Source organism: Loxodonta africana, chromosome 20 (genome assembly GCF_030014295.1).
Source record: "Loxodonta africana isolate mLoxAfr1 chromosome 20, mLoxAfr1.hap2, whole genome shotgun sequence".
Lineage (NCBI taxonomy): Eukaryota > Metazoa > Chordata > Mammalia > Proboscidea > Elephantidae > Loxodonta > Loxodonta africana.
This window is the reverse complement of record NC_087361.1, coordinates 51692667-51714831: the sequence shown is the minus strand read 5'-3', so window position 1 is coordinate 51714831 and position 22165 is coordinate 51692667. Positions and strand designations below refer to the sequence as shown.

Genomic DNA, 22165 nt, shown 5'->3' with positions numbered 1-22165 from the left:
GAAATACCTCATGTGGTTGGCTTTAGCCAACAAAAATTTATTTCCTCACAGTTTAGGACGCTAGAAGTCCAAATTCAGGGTGCCAGCTCTAGGAGGAGGCTTTCTCTGTCACCTGTGGAGGAAGGTCCTTGTCCCTTTGAGTTTCTGCTCTTGGGTAATCTTCATGTGGCTTAGCATCCCTCTTCACCATTTCTGTTTCTCTCCATTGCTTGTTTAATCTCTTTTATATCTCAAAAGAGACACACCCTACACTAATTCTATCTCATTAACATAACTAAGATAACCCATTCCCAAGTGGGATTATAACCACAGGCATAGAGGTTAGTACTTACAACACATATTTTTGTGGGAAACAATTCAATCCATAACAGTCACCATGAGTTGGGGCCAACTCAACATCAACTAACAACAACAGAGAGAGTAAATATCCTGGCCAAGATCACAAAACTAGTCTTGGAGAAATTCAGATCTAAGTCAGTCTAATGTCAGTCCTCACACTTCAGTCACTGTAATTTCCTCTAGGAAGTTTATTACAATCTACTTGTTAGCATGTACTCTAAACCAAAGGCCACATTGCCATAGAGTCGATTCCTACTCACAGCAACCCTATAGGACAGAGTAGAACTGCCCCACATGGTTTCCAAGGAGTGGCTGGTGGATGCAAACCACCAGCCTTTTGGTTAGCAACCTGAGCTCTTAACCACTGCGCCACCAGAGCTCTGCCTGACTATAAAAACATATTCCTGACTCCAATGCAATTAGAATGGCATTACAGCACAGCTTTGAATTGTCTACAGGTACAGCCCCCAAAACATTAACAACATGGTTAGGCTGTAAGACAAGCTTGATCCTGGCCTAAGCCCCAGGACTATCAAAAGATTCTGCTATTAACTGTGGAGAGAGAGGTCAGCCCTTATCTCCTTAGGAAACTGAAGCCTAAAGAAAATGAATGGTTTTTCATCCATTCTTAGAAGTGAAAATAGAATTGGGCCTCCTTCCTTCTGACTGTATGGTCTAAATTAGCTCTACCTAAACACTACCACTGATGGGCATGGAGGATTAAGAGACCTGGTCTCAAAAGGAATCTGAACAAGATACAATCAACCTTCCACCTGCCCCTGGGCTGAGGCCCAAGACCCACAAATGAACGTTATAAAGAGATGTTCACTTTAACGTCTACCTTGCCCTGAGCTCTTGCCCAACATTCTGCATTAATAGAGACATCAAGAGAAATGTTTGTCACTGCTATTCTTGCACATGGCTTTTTTTGGCTTCTGTGAAAATAGAAGCATCATGAATTACAGGCTCAAACATGCCCACATTCTTGGCAAACCAATGGAAAAATCTCGGGGGCCAAACTGGCGATAGAGTATCTACCAAATAGATACTTCAGAGCTGCACTTCATAATCCACAAATACACGTAAGAATGTGCCATGAGTATCAGAATGCCAGAATAGATTTCACAAGGTCTTATAACCGTGTTACGGTAACCTTGCAAATCAGGAAGAAGAAAAAAAGTCTGCACTTATCAAAGTAATTGATGTAGCCCATCAATTTCACAGATGATGTGATGGAGGAAGGGTTCTCTAGGTTTGGAATCAGAGGTCTGGCCTGAATTCCTACTCCGAAACAGCAATTTGTTTAGCCCAAAATTTGACCTCCAGTTTCTTATCTGTAGAGTGGATATATAACAGTTAGCTTACATAAATGTTGCAAGGATCAGATGAGATCATTTGTGGTAAACACTCATTGCCCGTAGGTATTCAATATGCATTACCCAACCAAACCAAACCTGTTGCCGTCGGGTCAATTCCGACTCACAGTGACCCTATACGACAGAGTAGAACTGCTCCACAGAGCTTCTGAGGAGCAGCTAGTGGATTTGAACTGCTGACCTTTTGGTTAACAGCTGTAGCATTTAACCACTATGCCACCAGGGTTTCCCAAAATGCATTGGTTGGGTGTAAATCTGAGGGTGTGCGAAGAGTGGGCTAGTGAGAATCACCCGGCAGCACCTCTCTTTTTCACAAGGCAACTTTTAAGAGAGAATCAAGAGTCAGTTCATCCTCAAACAAAAAGTGACAACCTCGAGGCACTTCCTATGCCTTTGTAACCTAACTTCTACATCTTCCGTAGAGGATTAGGACAGTGGGTTAAATTCCAAGAGCCATTACTGCGTGATGAAGGCGCAGGATGCTGATTGTAAAGCCAGCCTGCTCCGTGGAACAGATTGTTCCTCTTCGTCCATAAAGCATTTTCATTGCTTTTGAGACAGAGGCTTCCTGCTGCAAAATGGCTTAAATTTATGTGCTTAAGTTTGCTGAGATGGACAGAAGAATCAGCTTTTAGATGCCATTTTCTGTGTTAGGTTTCTCATCTCAATTCTCACTCCTTTGATTTTTAGCCACTTGCGCCCTGGAGTGTAGGATAAAGGTAAAAGGAAACAGCGCTAGGCAGAAGTAACCCTAACCCAGTGGCTTGGCAACTGGCAAATGTTTGTAACAAACCCAATCACGCCCTTCACTCTACAAACACACACCTAACTAAATGCCTTAGCTGTAATGCTGGTAACATTCTCTGGGTTCACGAAGAGATAAAGCGATACCGTATTTTAATGGGGAAGAGGGGGAATCAAAAGCCACAAGCTGGAAACCATCCTCTCAACTATCTAACTCATTAAGGATCAATGGAGATAAAATAGTCTCATTGGGTTAAACTAATTAAATAGACTTAATATATGTCAAATGGAATTAGAGCTATAAAATTCATAGGGCTATAGCGAAGCTTTCCTAGAAAAATTACTTAGACAATTGCCATGTGTGCTGTGAACCCAGTGGAGAATGATCCATGAGCCTGGAAGACTATTAACGTTCCCAAAGGAAAAAATGTTTCCATCAGTACAAAAGCTAGAATTAAAGGTCCGCACTTTGACAAGGGAACTAGAACCTGAGTATGATTTTACTGTTTGATTCTCAAGTTTACTCTTGTTTGCATCTAACGTCCATGACAGTGAAATAGTTTTGAGGTGACAGTAAAACAAAGGAAACAATTCTGTGACTGAGGAACAATGGTTATTTAAATTTTGCAGTTCCCCAACTTCCCAGCAGCAGCATGTATACACCCGCCACGTGCAAGGGCAGAACGTAAGCAAGGAGACTCTTGTGCCTTGTGAGCACACCAGAGGGAAACAATGAGCAAGAGGTGGCTTGTTTCTCCATGGTGAAAAGAGGAGATGTTCCGGGATATGGTTAGTTCGCAGAAACCAAAGGAGCTAATTGCTGACCCTGTCTCTCTGAGCTGAAAAGGAAATTTGGGGGGAGAACACAGCTATCTTTTGAGCATTGTGTGGGGATCAGTATAACCCTCCCACCTCCTAGACAAAAAATAATAAGCAGTGGCCATCATCAAGTTGACCCCAACTCTTGGCAAACCTGTGTGTGTCAGAGTAAAATTATGCTCCATAAGGTTTTCAATGGCTGATTTTTTGGAAGTAGATCACCAAGGCTTTCTTCAAAGGCACCTTTAGGTGAACTCAAACCTCCAGCCTCTTAGCAGCTGAGCACGTAAACCGTTTACATCACCCAAGCCTTCCACCTCTTAGACAATCTTCCGGTAACATCTGCATGACTCTGTAGACAGTCTTCCCACTGGAGAGCTATGACAAGGCCCAGGACTGCTAAAGAGTGTGAATGAGGACTAAGAGGCCAAGAAGGCCAGGTAACCAGAGTTCTGCTGGGTTGAATTTTGGATGACACCCCAAGAGGGGAGCAGGAGCTGTTTGAACCTGATCTATTTGCTTCCAGATGTTTACTCAATGCACTGGGCACTAAGATAAGAGCTGGAGCGAGCCAAAAGGGTCACCATCTTGGGTTGCATAAGAGCTCATTCTTGGTTCTTCACAGTTCTATCCTGGACTATTCAGGTATGCCCACAAATGGGAAAAGCTGTTAAGTGTAAGATAATAGAGAATATCAAGGCCTGTTGGAAACTGATTCCAGACCCTCCCTCTAAAGACTTTTGAAGTCAGTATTTTTTGGTGAAAAAAGTGGTGACCAAACAAAATGTCTGTACACAGGTTTCAGGACCCCTGTTGGACTCATCTAACTGAGACCACAGTTAAGTACTCATGTGCTCAGCTGACCCAAGGGCAGTAACCAGGTATTTTAGGCACAACCTCTTCCCAAAGCCATCTTTGCCTGTAAGCATTACATGCTATCTAAAGAAAATTAAAATGTCATAAATTAATTCCTTTCAAATAATTCTGTATACTAAAAATGAGGTATCTTTTGATAGATCATCCATAAACTATGTACACAGAGTATTTTCTCAAAGGTCATACCAGGTTTCAGAAGGTTTAACTATAAATAATTATGTTACAGTAAAAGTTGTCAGAGAATTGGGGAGGGGATGGGAGTAGAGAAAGATTATCCAGAAGTCTTAGAAATGATGACAAGTTCCCTCTGCAGTTTATCACTGAATTGCTAACCCAAATCAGTAGCCCAAAGGCATCCACACCAAAGGAGAACAGGGACCAGCCTTTTTCCTAGGCTTCCAAAACTCTTAGAAGTAGGAACTAGTTTTATAAGTTCTTGACATCCTGGAATATTCCATAAGGACCTCAAGTTGACTTTAAATCAACCAAACAGTTGCCATTGAGTGGACTCCAACTCGTGGCAACCCCATGTACGTCAGAGTAGAACTCTACTCCATTGAGTGGACTCCAACTCATGGCAACCCCATGTATGTCAGAGTAGAACTCTACTCCATTGAGTGGACTCCAACTCATGGCAACCCCATGTACGTCAGAGTAGAACTCTGCTCCATTGAGTGGACTCCAACTCATGGCAACCCCATACATGTCAGAGTAGAACTCTACTCCATTGAGTGGACTCCAACTCATGGTAACCCCATGTACGTCAGAGTAGAACTCTACTCCATTGAGTGGACTCCAACTCATGGCAACCCCATGCATGTCGGAGTAGAACTCTACTCCATTGAGTGGACTCCAACTTATGGCAACCCCATGCACGTCAGAGTAGAACTCTACTCCATTGAGTGGACTCCAACTCATGGCAACCCCATGTACGTCAGAGTAGAACTCTACTCCATTGAGTGGACTCCAACTCATGGCAACCCCATGTACGTCAGAGTAGAACTCTACTCCATTGAGTGGACTCCAACTCATGGCAACCCCATGTACGTCAGAGTAGAACTCTACTCCATTGAGTGGACTCCAACTCATGGCAACCCCATGCGTGTCAGAGTAGAACTCTACTCCATTGAGTGGACTCCAACTCATGGCAACCCCATGTACGTCAGAGTAGAACTCTACTCCATTGAGTGGACTCCAACTCATGGCAACCCCATGTACGTCAGAGTAGAACTCTACTCCATTGAGTTTTCAGCGTTTGCTCTTTGGAAGTAGATCACCAGGCCTTTCTTCTGAGGCTCCTCTGGGTGGACTTGAACCACCAATCTTTTGGTTAGCAGCCAAGCATGTTAACCATTTACACTACCCAGGGACTTTGGAGCTCTGGAAATACAAACCTTGATGACTAGAAGGCCCCCCCTCTTATGGGTGAATCACTTCTTAGGTCACTATACTTTGTGAAATTGAGGAGAGAAAAAAAGAGAGACTTCAGAGAAATCCTTACCTGTAGCTGCTGGTCTAGTTCTGGGAAGACCGGAGGAATGGGGTCTTCAGGAGGTGTATCATCTAAAATGAAAATGACACGACTCTTCAACCAGATAGACTTTTCTCTCAAGACAGTTGTCCTGTGGTTACCATCTTTAGGCTTACATAATTAAGCCATCAATTCATACTGCTTCGGTCATTTTGCCACTTGAGAACTGACAGAATGCAAAGAACATTTTTACTCATTTTCAGTACAAACAGAAACATGGCCAGCTTAGTCAAACTGCCCCAAATTTTGCAAACTAATGTCAAAATCCTCAAATGTTTGTTCTGGTAGCTCTCCAATAAAAAGTACTACTTGTCTTTTAGTATTTCCATGTTAGCCCAAACCAAAAAAACATGATATGCAGAAAAGTGCTTTAACAAGGTGCTGATGAGATGACCAGAACAATCTCAGTGGGACAGGATAACATATTAGTGAAAAAAAAAAAAAGTGTTAGCTCTACTCTGAATGACTCCAAGTATGGCAAGCTTTTATGGTTTTGCTCTCCACTCTTCCCACAAACCACTACTAACAGGCAGTTAAGCAGGGCCTTGTTCTCACTTACAGACAGTAGGCAGCAACAACCCAAACAGCAGCAGGCAGCACTCCCAACCTCAGACAGAGCCAACAGCCCAAGGCAATGCTGTCCTCCGCCGCATAAAAGGCCTCCTGGCAACAGAAAGGTGTTGCTGGATGAAAATGCACCTCTCAGACCCATCAGAAGAAACCTGACAGAAGTGTGGCCTAAATGTCCAAGTCATCCCCATATCTCTTCTAGAACATGCTGCTGGCCCAGCCCTGATGCCAGAAGACGGCACCTTGTCCTCAGAACCTGTGTCTTTCCTGGCTCTGCGAGGGTCCATGTCAGTCCATTTCCATTCCCTCCTTATCAACAACTCCAGTACTTATGCTAAGACAGAATACAAGCTAAAAGAATAATTTTAAAAAATGAAGAGATTTTAAATTTTAAGGAAGAAAGGAAAGAAATGTCTTTCACGTTCTCAACAGCATAATCAAATTTATTTGTAAAAACTGAGTGATACTCGATTTGAACTAGAGGAAGTGATAGACTGTACCTGACGCAGAAACAAATACTCTCTCTTGAGCCAGCTTGCTAGTAAGACAGTACACAAGGTGCCCTTGGCTTCTAAGCAATTACCTTTCTTTGAAGATAATCACTAGAAAGGTAATTCAAATGAGGGGAGTATTACCTCAGCCAAACACCTCAAGAGTCACAGCACTTCAGAGTCTCTGGTGTATTTTAGTCAAAGTAGTAAAATAATGTTTTCATTTAAAAGTAGCTTAAGAAATGACAACGCATCACCAAATCCGAATCCACTGTGTGCTTGTATCTGCGCCATGACGCCTAAACTGACGCACTCTATTTAGTGTCACAGAACCAGTAGAAACTGAGAAATCTGCCACCAGACCCTTGCCCCAGGGTAGAGGACTGCCTTAAGAGCAAACATGCAGATTCAATCCACAGGTCCTTTCATTGCTGTCTTCCTATTCAGACTTATTGTGTGCCGTCATTCAATTCCGACACATAGCAACCCCATGTGACAGAGTAGAACTGCCCCATCGGCTGTAACCTTTACAGAAGTCAACTGCCACATCTTTCTGCCACAGAGTGGCTGGAGGGTTTGAACCACTGACCTTTGGATTAGCAGCTGGACTTAACCACGGCACCACCAGGGCTTCTTATTAGAGGTGACTAATTCTGCCAACTACTGTAGTCTTTTTAAACCCACAGAGTCATTTGCAAAGAACTGGACACAAGACAGAAATATGCACTTGGTACCACTGACCTTCTGGAGGTAGTTATAATTATAAGAACTATACTTTCTAAAACTGGCTTTGCTCTTAGGTGCTTTTACATTTACTTAAGCAAGATTTCAATAACCTAGACATGGCGATTTTCTAGCTTGTTGGGTTCAAGGCCAGATTGATTTCGAGCAGGTGAACGGGAAAACATTATGCCTTGGTATCCCAATCCTAGTAATCATTAAGGGAGCAGATGGGAACACATCATGCTTGGCATCCCAATCCTGATACTCGTGAGCAGATACTCTGGAAGAAGAAACCATTTCTGTAGAGTACTGGAGTACACTGGGCATTCCAGAGTTCTAGAAGACAGCCAGAAATGCAATCCAAGGCTTCCTGAGACTTCATCCGCCTAGCTCCCCTTGAAGCCACACTCCTTTCTGCTTACTTACAGAAAGGGAAAGAAATAGCTAACCGTTCGTTTTACTACAGTGTTATCAACTCTGATGTAAATAGCAAATACCTGGCGTGACTCAGAAATAATGAGATCATTATGGAAATCTAAGCCATCATTTACAGTCACACCATGTGTTGTTGCTTTCAGTTGCCGCTGAGTCCACCACGACCCATGGCAACTCCGTGTGTGCAGAGTGGAACAGCTCCACCGGCTCTTCAAGGCTGTGACCATTCAGAGGCAGATCACCAAGCAGAGGGACATATACGTGACCACGCTGATATTTGCAGATAAATAGCCTTAGGACTAGGTTCCTTGAGTTTACATCGAAGTATAATTGACATAGAAATCTGCCATGACCTAGAGAGAAAAATCAAAGTAAGACTTCTGTTGAGGAATGGATCAAGCAGGATCCACCCAAGCAGGAGATGGCAGCAGGAACGAGAAAGCCAAAGGCGGAGGAAAGGAGACTACCAAGTCTGAAAGCCAGACCTGCAATTCACTACCAGATGCCACCTGGTTTCACTGGCATCCTGGCCAGCCAGAAATTTCAGGGCTTGCGAAGCTGCTTACGAAGCTGCTCCCAGCTGATGTGTAGTGTGTTTACTTTTAAACAGTGGCTGCCTTCTTTGACTGGTTTTAAAAATAGGCAAGTATTCTAAAAGCAGGATGATGAATCACAGGACTAGGCCAAAAGGAAGAAGGAAAAGGGCTCCGGCAGTGTAGCAGCACAGCTGTCCCACAGACATTTGGCCACATCGCTGTAAAACACTTCAACAGTGATGCTAGATCTGAGTTCCTCAGAGCAATTAAATTTGTTTTGACAACTCCAGAAGCACAAAGTCCAGTAGCTATGCAAGAGAAAACCAAAAACCTAAACCCACTGCCGGCGAGTCGACTCCGACTCAGAGTGACCCTATAGGACAGAGTAGAACTGCTCCATGGGGTATTCCAAGGCTGTAAATCTTTAGGGAAGCGGACGGCCACATCGTTCTCCGACAGAGAAGATGGTATGTTTGAACCACCGACCTTTTGGTTAATAGCCAAGTGCTTTAACCGCTGGGCCAACAGGTCTCCTTCTATGCAAGAGACCACTTGGCAAATTTAGCATTTTAAAAAATGAGAAGAGTTGGTAGGTATATTTACAGTGCAAAAAAAAAAAAATCGCAGTGCAAGTACAGTTTTATTAAAATGTATTTACCAAATATTTACTAAATGTCTATTACGTACAAGGCAGGACTACGTGTCCATTCTAACATGGCAAATCATCTTATTTTTTTTTAATGCATTAAGGAAGTAATTAGTGGGCTTTCTTTTCAAAATGGCATTGTGGAGTTAATGGATGAAGCAAATATATATATATAAAAGAGTTTTGTTGAAGGATGAAATATAAAGGAAAAAAATAAAGAGGAATTTGTTTTTTTTTTTAATAAGCAGATGTTCACTGCCTGTTCTGCAAACACTAAGTGACTAAGTCAATGGTACTTAAAATAGAGCTTTCCTATCTGCATCCCCACCAGCATGACATACCATAGTACATTTTCTGATGGGCTTGTCTCAGCATTTACTGAGCAGCTGTTAGGTTGCTTTTGCGGTTATTCTGTTGTCGGGTTTTCTTAAATGCCTCTGCTGCATTGCCCCATGAATCAGTTAAGTGTGACGAATTGGGTCTATAAGCCAAACCCTCACTGTTGTTTAGCAATGAGAGCTATGCAATGAGAGTGGTTAGAGAATGTTGAACCTGGAAGGGGCGATGCAACCATCTGCTCCAGTCCCCTCAAAGTAGAGCTAAGGGCAGAGACCCTGAGAGCAGAAAGAAGCCACCAAAACTTCACGATTAGTGGCCACGTAAGAGTTAGCTCTTGTGATTCTCAGTTCCTTCCACCACACCATTCTGCCCTTCTTTACCTTGGATCCATGGATTCCTAGGCTTTTGTATAAGTCCTCCCCAAAATCCTGGGAATCATGTCTTAGATTGTCCAACTTCTTATTGGACAAGTGAAGGTTATTTTAAAAGCTGTGTACCATCATTATCGCTTTTGTAGGAGAGAATATCTTAACACTAAAACAGTAGGACACACATAAACTTAGGATAAAGGATAATCTGTTACATTGGATAAATTTAGCTTTATAGACCAAAGCAAACACACACACACACACACGCACACACACACAAAGGCCATGTCTTAATCTCTTTTGTTTCATAGCGAAGAGGTAAAAACTTGATCAAAGCCCGACCAGATCTGCTGACCAGTATTTGAGAACTACTTTGCTCTAGGAGATTAACCACAAGGTTGATTGTTCAAGCCCACCCAGCCACACCACAGAAGAAAAGCATGGCAATCTGCTTCTACGAAGATGACAGCCAAGAAAACCCTACGGTGTTCAGTTGTACTCTGTAATACATGGGGTCGTCATGAGTGACCTGCTTCTATGAAGATGACAGCCAAGAAAACCCTATGGTGTTCAGTTGTACTCTGTAATACATGGGGTTGCCATGAGCCAGAGTTGACTCGACAGCAACAGGTTTGTTTTTGGGGGGGTTTGGGTCTAGACAATGACTTGACTGGACTTTGAAGTAAATTCTCTCCCCCTCCCACCGTGCTCACCATCATAGACATCATTGGGGTCTGGGCTGGGAAACTCTGGTAGAAAGATTTTAGTTTTCCTAGCAGTGGAGAAGACCTCAGGAGAAGGGTAGAGTAAGCTGCTCACAAAGGACATTCCCAAGCTCCGTCCCACTCCCCAACCAGGAATGCCAGAGGCAGCCCTACCCAGGACCCACTCAGTCTGTCTCCATTCCCTGCAGTCAGGACCAGCTTCATGAGCACATGACCTGTCCAGTTACAAAGAGCCCTTCACTCAGAAACCTGTTACCATTGAGTTGATTCCAACTTATAGCAGCCCTACAGGAGAGAGTAAAACTGCCCCATAGAGTTTCCAAGGCTGTAAATCTTTATAGGAGCAGACTGTCACATCTTTCTTCTGCAGACCTGAGGGTGGGTTTGATCCACCAGCCTTTTGATTAGCAGCCTAGTGCTTAACCACTGTACCACCAGGGCTTCTTAGGGTCAAGTTTACTGACTCCAATGACTTAGTTTTCCCCATGCCATTTCCTGGTGTGGCCATAACCTCAGGTCTTATGGGCTTACCATCTTCATGTAAATCTGAATTTAAGAAGAGTTTCCCCTTAACTTCCCCATCAAAGCAAACACTTTCTATACAGAACATTATAAAAAAATTTAACCTAAACTTGAGAGGTCTTTGATTACCTTCATTTTAAATTGAAATCAAGATAAATATTTTATTTTTAGAAATAAAATAAGGCTGTCAACAAACACAATTAACTATCAAAAAATATCTTTAAAATTTCTAGATACCTAGGTTTTTGTTAGGTCATCACATAATTTGGAGATATCAAAAGCTTGGAGCCCTGGTGGCACAGTGGTTAAGAGCTCAGCTCCTAACCAAAATGTCAGCAGCTCAAATCCACCAGCCGCTGCTTGAAAACTCAATGGGGCAGTTCTACTCTGCCCTACAGGGTCACTATGAGTCGGAATTGACCCAGCAGCAACAGGTCTGGGTTGGTATTGAAAGCTTTGTTAAGCTTTGCTTTTTAGTTGTTAAACATTAAACATGTGAATTCTTTAATATGTGTCTAATATGTATAATTAGAGAGAAAGAGATGAATACGAATACGGATACACATATTTAGTATGGCATCTAGCAGACTGTCAATTCTTTATAACTAATAATAATCACCATAATCACCATGTTACCTTAACCACTACCTAAAATTATCAGGCAAACAAAATCAGGCATCAAAATATGATGAGTTTCTCTGCAAGGAGAACCTCATTTGGCTTAAGCACAGAGTTTATGTTCCTTGGAACTATTCATCTAGTCACTGTTACAATAACAATCACTTGGTGAATCTTACTGATTCATCTTATGGAAAAACAGGTAACTTAGCTCGTAAGATACTCTCCCAGGAACGTCTCGTCAGACCAAGTTTCAAAAAGAGCCAGCTAGTAGTATATTTATTCCTCAGCACACCACCAAATACTGAAAAACCCAAAACCTGTTGCCGTCAAATCCATTCCGACCCATAGTGTCCCTACAGTACAGGGCAGAACTGCCCCATAGGGTTTCTGAGGAGTGGCTGGCGGATCCCAACTGCCGGCCTTTTGGTTAGCAGCCAAACTCTTAACCACTGCACTACCAGGGCTCCCCACCAAATACATTGCATCTCTTTTTCTTCTTTCCTACTGTGCAAAGGCATACCCCGACCAACCTTCCTCCACCATCTCTCGTGACTGTCAGGGAAATGATTTGCTGTCAGGAACACTCATGTTTTTCTCTTCTTACATGGGCATAACCTCTAAATGGGTAACAGAATAAAAACATCCCCACTCACCTGGCTTTGAATCCCTTCCTACTTATTAATTAACCATTTGATTTAGAGAAAGTTACTCAGTCTCCCTGATCCAGCATTCCCACACGTATAAAACGGGTTTAACAACACATTCCTGCAAGGTTTTTGCCAGTACTAAGTTGATGAGAGAAAACCCTGGTGTCATAGTGGTTAAGAGCTATGGCTGCTAACCAAAAGGTTGGCAGTTCGAATACAGCAGGCACTCCTTGGAAACCCTGTGGGGCAATTCTACTCTGTCCTTTAGAGTTGTCACGTCGACTTGACAGCAACAGGGTTGTTTTTTGTTTGTTTGTTTACGTTGAAGAGATGATACAGGAAAAGGCACCTAGGTACTCAATAAACATTCACTTCCTTTCTGGACTTTCTTTATAGCTATAAACAACAGAATCCAACCAATAAGTCCAGTTGTATCTCAAAGAATCTTAATTTGATACAGTATAATGTACTCAAGGTGGTTATAGATATTGTATTACTGTATCAATTATAAGTGTTTGATAATTAAGTTTCTATTCTTTTCCTCAACTCTATACTCTATAAACCCACCGCCATAGAGTTGATTCCAATTCATAGCAACCCTATAGGACACAGAGGAGAACTGCCTTATAGGGTTTCCAAAGAGCAGCTGGTGGATTCGAACTGCCAACATTTTAGTTAGCAACTGAGCCCTGAACCACTGTGCTCTAAAAGGGAATGTGCTCTGTAAGGGAACATAGATATAGGAGACACCCCCTATCCTACCCTTGAGATGTTTTTGACTGCCTGTGGTCACTGCACATTGAGCCAGCTCTAAAGCTAGGGTCAGAGTTGGGACACAGTGTGACTTACAAAAATCTAAGAAGACTCCCCCTCACCCCATTTCCTGGCAAGCTGGCTGGTCTTTAAAATTCCAGTTGGAACTTTATCCCTCAGCTTGCTGAGCCCCTACGGATATGCAAATAAACCCTGAGAGAGGTAAAAGGAAAAGCCTCAACATTCGTTTAGAGTTAAGAGTGAAAGAGATTGCCCAGGGTTTTTCCAGGGAAATCAGGGATTTCGATTATAGACAGAAGAGAGTATAGAAAAGTTTGAGGCTCTGAGGCACAAGGGTGAAATGATAGCAAAGATAGAAAAAATTGAAGGAAGGGGACAATGACAAGGGACCCTTCACCTGTCTCAGTTTTGCTAAAAGCCAGTTTCGCATGTGGATACAAAAACCCACACCCAGCTCGTTTACTTAGATTCAAGTACAACTATTTCCACTACTCCACATAGTTCTCACTGTCACACAAAACATCTTCAAAAAAATATCTGAAGACAAATGATATTGCTTTAAAGAGACACCAACAACATGGGTCTTGGACCGATCTTAACTAAATGACACATGATTAATGCATGCAGAATTTTTTTAAAAAAACACAATTTTGAAAGTCACCGTCTTGGGCCGACTGACTCTTTCTAAATAAAAACTAAACTTTTTAAAAAGGAAATAAGAAACTCAGAGTCAAGGTCTAAGTTTACATGAGCATATACCAGATTTTAGCTCAGCTGAAGGTAAAGAAAACTCCCAAGTAATTAACAAGAAATCTGTATGTCACCACAGCTCTAAATTCCTTCTGTGTGGAAAAAGGACAGTGAGTCTCCAATAGCTCAGGAGATGGGATTCATGTTTTTCTTCTGCACATTTTCTATTGGGAAAACTAACTCCATGAAGGTTCCAGTTTAGGAGGTTAAATCTTTGGAATTCCCAGTTTGGAAATAGTATTAATCCTGTCATTAGCTTATTCAAGACAGGCACTGCTGCCTCCGGAAATTATGATTAGCTAAGTGTAACTTCCACCATCCGTCTGTCAGCTTATCGTACCGTGGTGGCTTGCGTGTTGCTATGATGCTGGAAGCTATACCACTGGTATTTCAAATGCCAGCAGGGTCAGCCGTGGTGGACAGGTTTCAGTGGCGCTTCTAGACTAAGACAGACTAGGAAGAAAGCTTGGCAACCTACTTCTAAAAATTAGCCAATGAAAACTTTATGACTTATAACAGAATATTGTCCAGTATACTGCTGGAAAATGAGGTCCCTAGGTTCGAAGGCACTGAAAATACACAGTGGCCCCAACAATGGACTCAACCAATCATGAAGATGACACAGGACTGGGTAACATTTCATTCTGTTGTACATGGGGCTGCCATGAATCAGAGCCAACTTGGCAACCACTAACAACAAGTGTTACTTAATGAAGGGTTCTGATGATAGGCTGAAAATAGTGATATTAAAGGGCTGGGTTCCCCCCCGCCCCAAAACTTGCTTCCTCTATTTACGCCCCTGGAGGACCATGGTCTATTTGGAGTCTCATGGCTCGTTCTGCTATCAATGAACAATGACTGGCTCCCCATCTCCCAAGTCCAGTCTGTCACCAGGGCCCATCTGTCATTAGGTCCTCTCAGTCCTTCCTTCAAAATGATCCTTGGGTTTAGTAGCTCTTCTTATCTAATCCAGGCTCTTGGCACTTTTCTCTGTGCCATAACAAAAAGTCCCTCCTGTACTCTCATCTCTCCACCTTCCAGACTACTCCACTAGCGGAAACTTTACCATTTTCATTAGATTACTCTCTGGCTGAAGAACTTTTAGTCCCTATTCCTTCTGATCACGTCCTAATTCTTATGTTTAACTTTTAAGATCACCTTGCTAATTCTTGTCTACTGCTATCTAAACTGAGATGCCATAGCTGACTTCCCAGCAAGCACTGTCCGACTCCAGTGGGGCTCAGTAAATGGAGAGTTACTGATCTGCGCAGTTTGGAGCTCTGCTCCAATTGACCACAGTTTTAGTGTTTCCTGAGCTTGCCATGCTGCTTCCTTACTCTGAGGTTTTGCTCATATTTTCTGTTTGAAAAGAAAAGGAAAAGGAAGGGTTAAAAGGTACTTAAGCTCCTTTTTTGTACCAACTACAGCTTTCCTACACTGCCTTTCCACATCCTAACAGCCTTCAAGCCCAAGTATCGTCTCTTCCAAGAAGCTCTTCCCAATTGCTGTGGATGACACGGACTTTTTCCTTCCTCAAATCTTTGCCCTTATAAACCCTGCGGGAGTGATCATATTGTGTTCCTCTTTTGCATATCCCACCCAACTTTGGCAGGGTGCCAGGAACACAGAAACTAAATAATTGATGGGAAAAGAAACAGGAGACCCACAGTCTACCAACTGGATAACTTGTCCCTGAATAATTGCAAGAGTCCCTGGGTGGGGTAAACAGTTAACTGCTTGGCTGCTAACCAAAAGGTTGGAGGTTTGAAGTGCCCCAGAGGTGCCTTGGAAGATAAAGACCTGGTGCTCTATCTCTGAAAATCAGATCTTGAAAACCCTACAGATCATATAGTTGTACTCTGGAAAGCATGGGTCACCAGGAGTTGGAATCGACTCGACAGCAACTGGTTATTGGTTCAATAATTGCAGGTCAATTGTCCTATAAACTCTACCTTGACATCAAGTAGAAGTGTGAATCACAGGTGGGATACACAACTGTTTAGTGGTTTACATTTTCCTTAATACTCCAGAATCAATTATAATTATAGGGACCAGCTGAGGGCTTAATTTGTGTCAGGCACTGTGCTAACAGCTTTATCTACATTGTTGTTGTTGTCAGGTGCTGTCGAGCCGATTCCGACTCATAATGACCCTATAGGACAGGGTAGAACTGCTCCATAGGGTTTCCAAAGAGTGCCTGGTGGATTTGAACTGCCAACCTTTTGGTTAGCAGCCTAGCTCTTACTCACTGCACCCCCTGGGGCTCTTTACCTATATGTCATTTAATTCTTACAACAACCCTGTGAGTTATTACTATACACATCTTATGGGCAACTGAAGGCCAGCAAAGTTGAGTGACTTTCCCAGAAGCATACAGACAGTTGTGGAGATGGTCCTCAAACCCACGCCTCTCTGACTCCAAAGCCCTGCATCCTTAACCTCTACACCAAATCATTTCAGGAAAAAATGCAAAAAGAATAGTCTGTCCTAACATAATGGGAGGAAAAAAGGTACAGTATTAGCTTCCTAAGAAATGGACAGGTCAACACTCACAGGTCAAGATTCTCCTTGGCCCATGGACTGGCTCACTCATCAACAGTCAACTCTGATAATTTAGAATTACTCTCCCAACAGTCCACTACAGTCTCCCCATTTGCCACGGAAGTCTCAGATATTTTCCTGTTTTCCCCCCTGAACATGTGGGCTGCAGGCCATATGCACTGGAATTCCAAAGGCACGCACTGGGTCCGTGATAACAAGTGTTGCTCTCTGTGCATGACACTCCGCATGTTCCTTATTCAAGAATCCAGAGGGAGTGTCCCCAAATATCTGCAAAGCATCTTTCTCTACACTCATAGCCTCATGTGCAGCAAGCATTTGCACAAACACCCAACCCGGTGCTTCCCAAACTCGCCTGACCCTAAGGTTCTTGCTGAGCACCTGTCAAAAACACAGATTTCTAAGCCCTCGCCTGGATCTACTGAATCAGAATACACAGCAGCGGGGCCTTCTAGCAGGTATTGTGGATGAGTGCTCTCAGGTGGTTCTTTTAATCAGGCAAGGTTGAGAAACACTGAACCCCAGCTCCTGCCTTGGATTCTCCAGTGAAGAGAACATGGAGACACATCGATCATCATATATCTAAATTAGTGGCAGTGTCTTCGTAAGGCTTCGTAAGCATCTTTTTTGTAGGACCAGAAGGTAGGAATGACTCACGGTAAATGACAGCCCCTTTTTTAAATGATAGTATTTAAAAAAAAAAAAAAAAAGTGTACATTCCAAAGTATGGGTTCTTAGGACATCTGAAAGAAAAGAGAGAAAGAGTGGAACAAATAGATCTTAAACTGATTGATGAAAAACATACAAGAGCCCTCAGTCAGGAGCCAAGAGAGCTCACAGGAGGACGGCAGATAGGTTATAGGTCATACGCCTTGTATTTTAAGGAATAGTCTATTCATGGGAACCCAAAAATTGAGATTCTCCTCTCCATGGCTCTTTTCTGTACATAAATTAGATTTTGCTAAAATGAAGCCAAGGGAGCAGTATCTCCGTCTGCTCTAAAATTATGATGCAATACTATTACTCAGAGTAAAGAAGCTTTCTATGCCGAAATTTTCTAAGGCTGTTGATTGCAAGAGGACTTGTCCTACTCACAAGGGATAGGAGAAGAAGGAAGAAAATTACCCATCCTCCTTCTCCCCAGAGCTCTGGTGATGCAGGAGTTAAGAACTATGACAGCTAACCAAAAGGCTGGCAGTCTGAATCCACCAGCCGCTTCTTGGAAACACTATGGGGTAGTTCTACTCTGTCCTATAGGGTAGCTATGAGTCGCAATCGACTCGATTGGCAATGCACTCGGGGCTCCTTCTCCCTGGATTTTGGGTTTATGAGTGAGGGTCTTGAGAACTAATCACACAAGCCCTGATTATTCCTCAAAATCTTGCATTTATGAAATGCATAAAAACTTTCTTAGAGAAGCCACATGGAATAATAAAGTTCAAACTTCCAAGTCTAGGGATCTGAGTTTAAACTATAACTCTGTTACACACTAGCAGTGTGGTCCCTAGGCCTCAATCTCCATCTCTGTAAAATGGGAATGCTGATGTCTACACTGCAGGGTAGTTTTAAGGATCAGAAATAATATATGTAAATGCCCAATACAAAAGAGAAAATACACCTAGGAGCAATTGTTTTTTCTACATTGAGGTGGATTGGTTTATCTCTTGGGAAGGTTTCCCCTCATCACTGTCTGTTGGTGCAGGGTCTCCAATCAGTCCATTCCGGTTTGAACCCCTGCTGAGAAACGGCATTTCTAACAAGTTCCCAGGTAACTGTACATAAAAATCACCTGGGGGATCTTGTTAAAATGTAGATTCTGATTCAGTATATCTGGAGTGCAAATGCAAATTCTCAGCAGGGAACTTGTTAGAAATGCAAACTCTCACCAGGGGTTTGGACCGGAACCAGTTTGAAGCCCTCTTTTCAGCGCAAACCCTGAGTCGAGAAAAAGTACAGCAGCAGGCCACGGGAAGAAAGATGAAAGGAAAGATGATGAGGAGTTGGGGCTTCCCTTCTCCCTACACTGGAACACAGCCTCCACTGGGGGCTCTACAGTCCGGGAAATCCCAGGGTGGATGCGTCACCCACATAATCAGTTGGTAGAGTGACACCAAGCCTGCAATGGCCATGTCACATCAGACTCTATAGAACCCAGCTCTTTTCCTTTATTTTGAGATGAACCTATCTCTTTTCAATCATTACTTCTGAAAGCATCACCTGTACTGGACATTGTAGGAAGATAGACAAATAGATAAAGCCAGTCCTCAAAAGACCCAAGGTTCAAATGGTAACGTTGTTTAAGCATGCGATTTGAACAGGTGACATCTGACAGAGAGAAACAGTCACAACGGTCAGCACCAGTGGGAAAGAGCCGAGCCTTCCCTTCACAGCCGTGACCTCCCACCCACTTGAGGTCCCCTGTTCAAAGCTGGCGCAATTCAATATGTGTGTTAAGAGGTCACAAAGGGGAGCTATGACGAAGGGCTCCGGGTATGGCAGCCTCACCTCAGACCTTGCTATTTCGGGAGGCTCCACCTCACCTGTCCCACTCATCACTCTGGCTGAAGCCTGTTTATGTGGCCGGAAGTGTGGGCGCACAGCAAGAAACCAGCAAATGCTGCTGGAAGCGGGACAGGGATATTTTTATGTCACCTAACCCACTGCCAAGCTCTTAATAAACATTTCCTCATGCCGTTTCAACACTGACGCTTTGCCACCGTTAGAAATGGGTCTAGCTCTATGAATTTTATACTTAAAGCTAAAATGGGGGATGGAAAAATAAAGAAAAAGAAAAATTGTGATAAACCAAGCAAAGGATTGGAGGTGGGGGACGCTTTTTGGAAGCCACGCTCCAACGTGCATGATAAAAACCACACTCACTCTCATCAGGTTATGGCAAGCATGCATTTTTAAACATCTCCTGTGGAACAAGACATCATGACAGTGGGAAGCAGGAAGGCAGAACCCAGCGTACCTGAGGCATCACTGAGGCTGAAAGCGATGCGTACTGGCTTATCTGCAGGTACCCTGGCTGTGCTGATCATGTGGGCACCTGAGCCTGGGTCTTCTCCTGGGTCTTCCAGCTGTTAGGACAAGAGAGAGCCATTGTCAGTTTACTCAGAAGCCCTGGAAAATTAAAGGGTGGAGTTAGCAAACACTGCTTCCTTATTTTAAAGTTCCCCTAATTCTGATCTTCCTTTCCCTACATCAGAAGTATTTGCCTGCCCCAGTTAAAATTTTGTCTGGTGTATAAAAACAAAATTAGTGTGGCCGCTTTGGCCATATACACCCAGAATGGCACGTACAAGATGTGGCAAAAATCTCCACCCACCTTACTTTTTCAGTAACCCTTCACACTGACCAGCTCAACCACTGCCCTTCAGGGTCTTATACTGTATTTTATTTTCAACTGAGGGGGATAAAGAAAAGATACAGTCTTAATAGTATAGCAGATGACTTCAGATTAGACTGGCTTTTCATAATCAAAAGACTAAATAGGATCTGAATTATTGGTCTGGGAGGGGCCAAGAATCAGTATCACGGAACCTTATAAGAATACCAAAGGCTTTTTAAAAATATCCCACACTTACGTTGTGACTACTAGGTACTTTATATATCTGATTAACTACTTATAAATCTATCAAACATCATCTAAGTTTGCACATCTTAACAATGAATGATACAAGCAAAGAAAAAAATGAAAATTATTCTACTTGATGTTCTACTTCCTCTGTTAAATTATTAATTAATAAACTAAGATAGAATGAATGAAAAACCATCATCCTACAGATAAGATAGGGTGCGATGGGCAAAAACACATGAAATCTTTGTTTCACAAGAGAGAATTCAACCCAAATACATTTTAACCAAGACATTTGATCATTTGCTGTTCACAGGGACTAGGAAAAGATATTGTTATAAATACATGATGCCCTTGTTATTTGAACACATATATTTAACTTTTCTATTTTTAGCCAGGTTTCTCCTAAACCCTCTACTTTACTTTTCACATAGACAGTAAACCAAAAAACCTGAATCCTATTTTAAAGTATAATTTTCTAAAAATGCCAGAATAGAAATCATTTATTTAGCCATCCTTAGCAAGATTTTCTGGGAATTGCTCTAGCAAGATATTTTCTCATAGCAGGGTTGCTGATTCTTTCCCATAACTCTTCCTAGCTAAAAATAGCACAGAGAACACAGGATTTTGTTTTTATAATTATTTATAGAGCTAAAATCAATGCATACATATACATGTATTCTCATGTATACATATGGAATCATCTACCCAGTACATGAAAAAAGAACAAGCTTATATTAAACACCTAGTATTTTTTTTTTTTTTTTTAGTATAGCTTTGAAGAAAAACCAGCAAAATGTTTATCACCCAGTTAGGATTATATGTGGTCCATTCATTTAACACTACAAATAGCAATGAACAAGTAAAGCACTCCACTTTCCAAGTCATGTAATTCTAAGTTAGAAAGAAACAGTCATATGAAGGATCCCTTTGAGGACAGGGCAATAGATAATCTCTATCACTTGATTGAAGACTTGTTTTATCTCAGCTCTGACACACGCTTTGGTGTCATCTTGTGTCCTTAGAATCAAGCGTTTTCTTAGCCACCTGTTCCTAGGGAAGAGAACGAGCCAGCAGAAATTTAACAAACAATAAAAATCCCCTTCAAGTTGTAGATAAAAGGAAAAGGCTCATTGTTATACATTGTACAATAACCAACCATCTTATCATAACATCTAAGGATGAAAAGTTGTTTGGCTCTTTTGGCTAAATCTCCCAACGCTTTCCTGCACCAAAAAATAGAGCATAAGAGGTAGAAATTTGCCTTTGGGACTGCGTAAAGAGACCTCTGCTTGGTCTCCTGCTAAGGAAATTGACAAATACAGCTTGGTGGAGCCCCTCCCACCTCACAACAGAGAACATCTGTCTGCCTCCAAAGGGATGGCTGCCGCCTTGAGTGAATCTTCAGTTCCACACGGTGTCCACCACGAAGGCCCCTGACCCAACTTGCCTTTTCATCACACTGCCTGGGTCAACTGGCCACTAATTTCCTTCTCTGCGGCTGCAACAGAGCTTTGGTTAAGTTGCTGGTGCTCCACGTGTATCGCTGGGTTTTCACACCTGTGGCCTTACCTCACTTAGTTGAGTGTCTGCACTTGTGTAATCCAGGGCCAGCAACTGCCTTGGCCAGCCGTTGCCTTTGTGGAGTGAAGACTCAATAAGAGAGCAGGCTGCACCTGCTGCATAGCAGCCACTCAGAGTCTGAGGAGTGGAGACAGCTGGCAGGGCGGCACGCCGCTACCTGGTCTCCCCCAGACCCCGGCGTCCCATGGGACCTCCCTGTTCCGCTTCCTTCCACGAGCCCTCTCTCCTTTCCTTGCCTCTCCAACAGCCAGGATGTTGTCATGCTTCTAGAAAAAGCAAGACCAAAAGAAAACCCTCCTCCTGTCATAGGCACTTAGTGGAGAGTCCAAATGTTTTAATTCATTAGTCCTGGCAAACCTAAAATACAAACAGACTTGCTTCACAAGACAGGAATGTCTTCAGTGTGACCCAATCGGGGTCTGTGTCTATTCAAGCAAACTGGCAAAGATAGTATGACTCCAGTCAGCAAAAATGCTGGCCGCTCCAGTCCGCCCAGCGAGACCCAGCCAACTTGGACAGGCCGCCGGCAGACTTAGAGATGATAGCAGCGATGATCCCCGTTAAGAACGTGAGGTTTGAGGTTGGGCTGCTGATTGGGCTTGGTGACCGG

At 42.8% G+C, this 22165-nt stretch overlaps 1 protein-coding gene across 2 annotated transcripts in view; it reads right to left on the bottom strand.

The window, feature by feature from the left end:
* Positions 1–21906, bottom strand: part of MAP3K7CL (MAP3K7 C-terminal like) — a 41305-nt gene extending 19399 nt beyond the window's left edge. The window contains exons 1-3 of one of the 2 annotated variants that reach the window (XM_010590329.3): positions 21544–21906; positions 19366–19474; positions 5656–5717 (exon numbers count right to left, since the gene is read on the bottom strand). In XM_010590329.3, the coding sequence (XP_010588631.1) occupies positions 5656–5717; positions 19366–19435 (132 nt within the window). In that variant the 5' untranslated portion in view covers positions 19436–19474; positions 21544–21906. Of the gene's footprint in view, positions 1–5655; positions 5718–19365; positions 19475–21316; positions 21423–21543 lie in introns of those variants that run through there. The other variant, XM_023548484.2, reaches the window with a different exon arrangement.
* Positions 21907–22165: the final 259 nt, after the last annotated feature.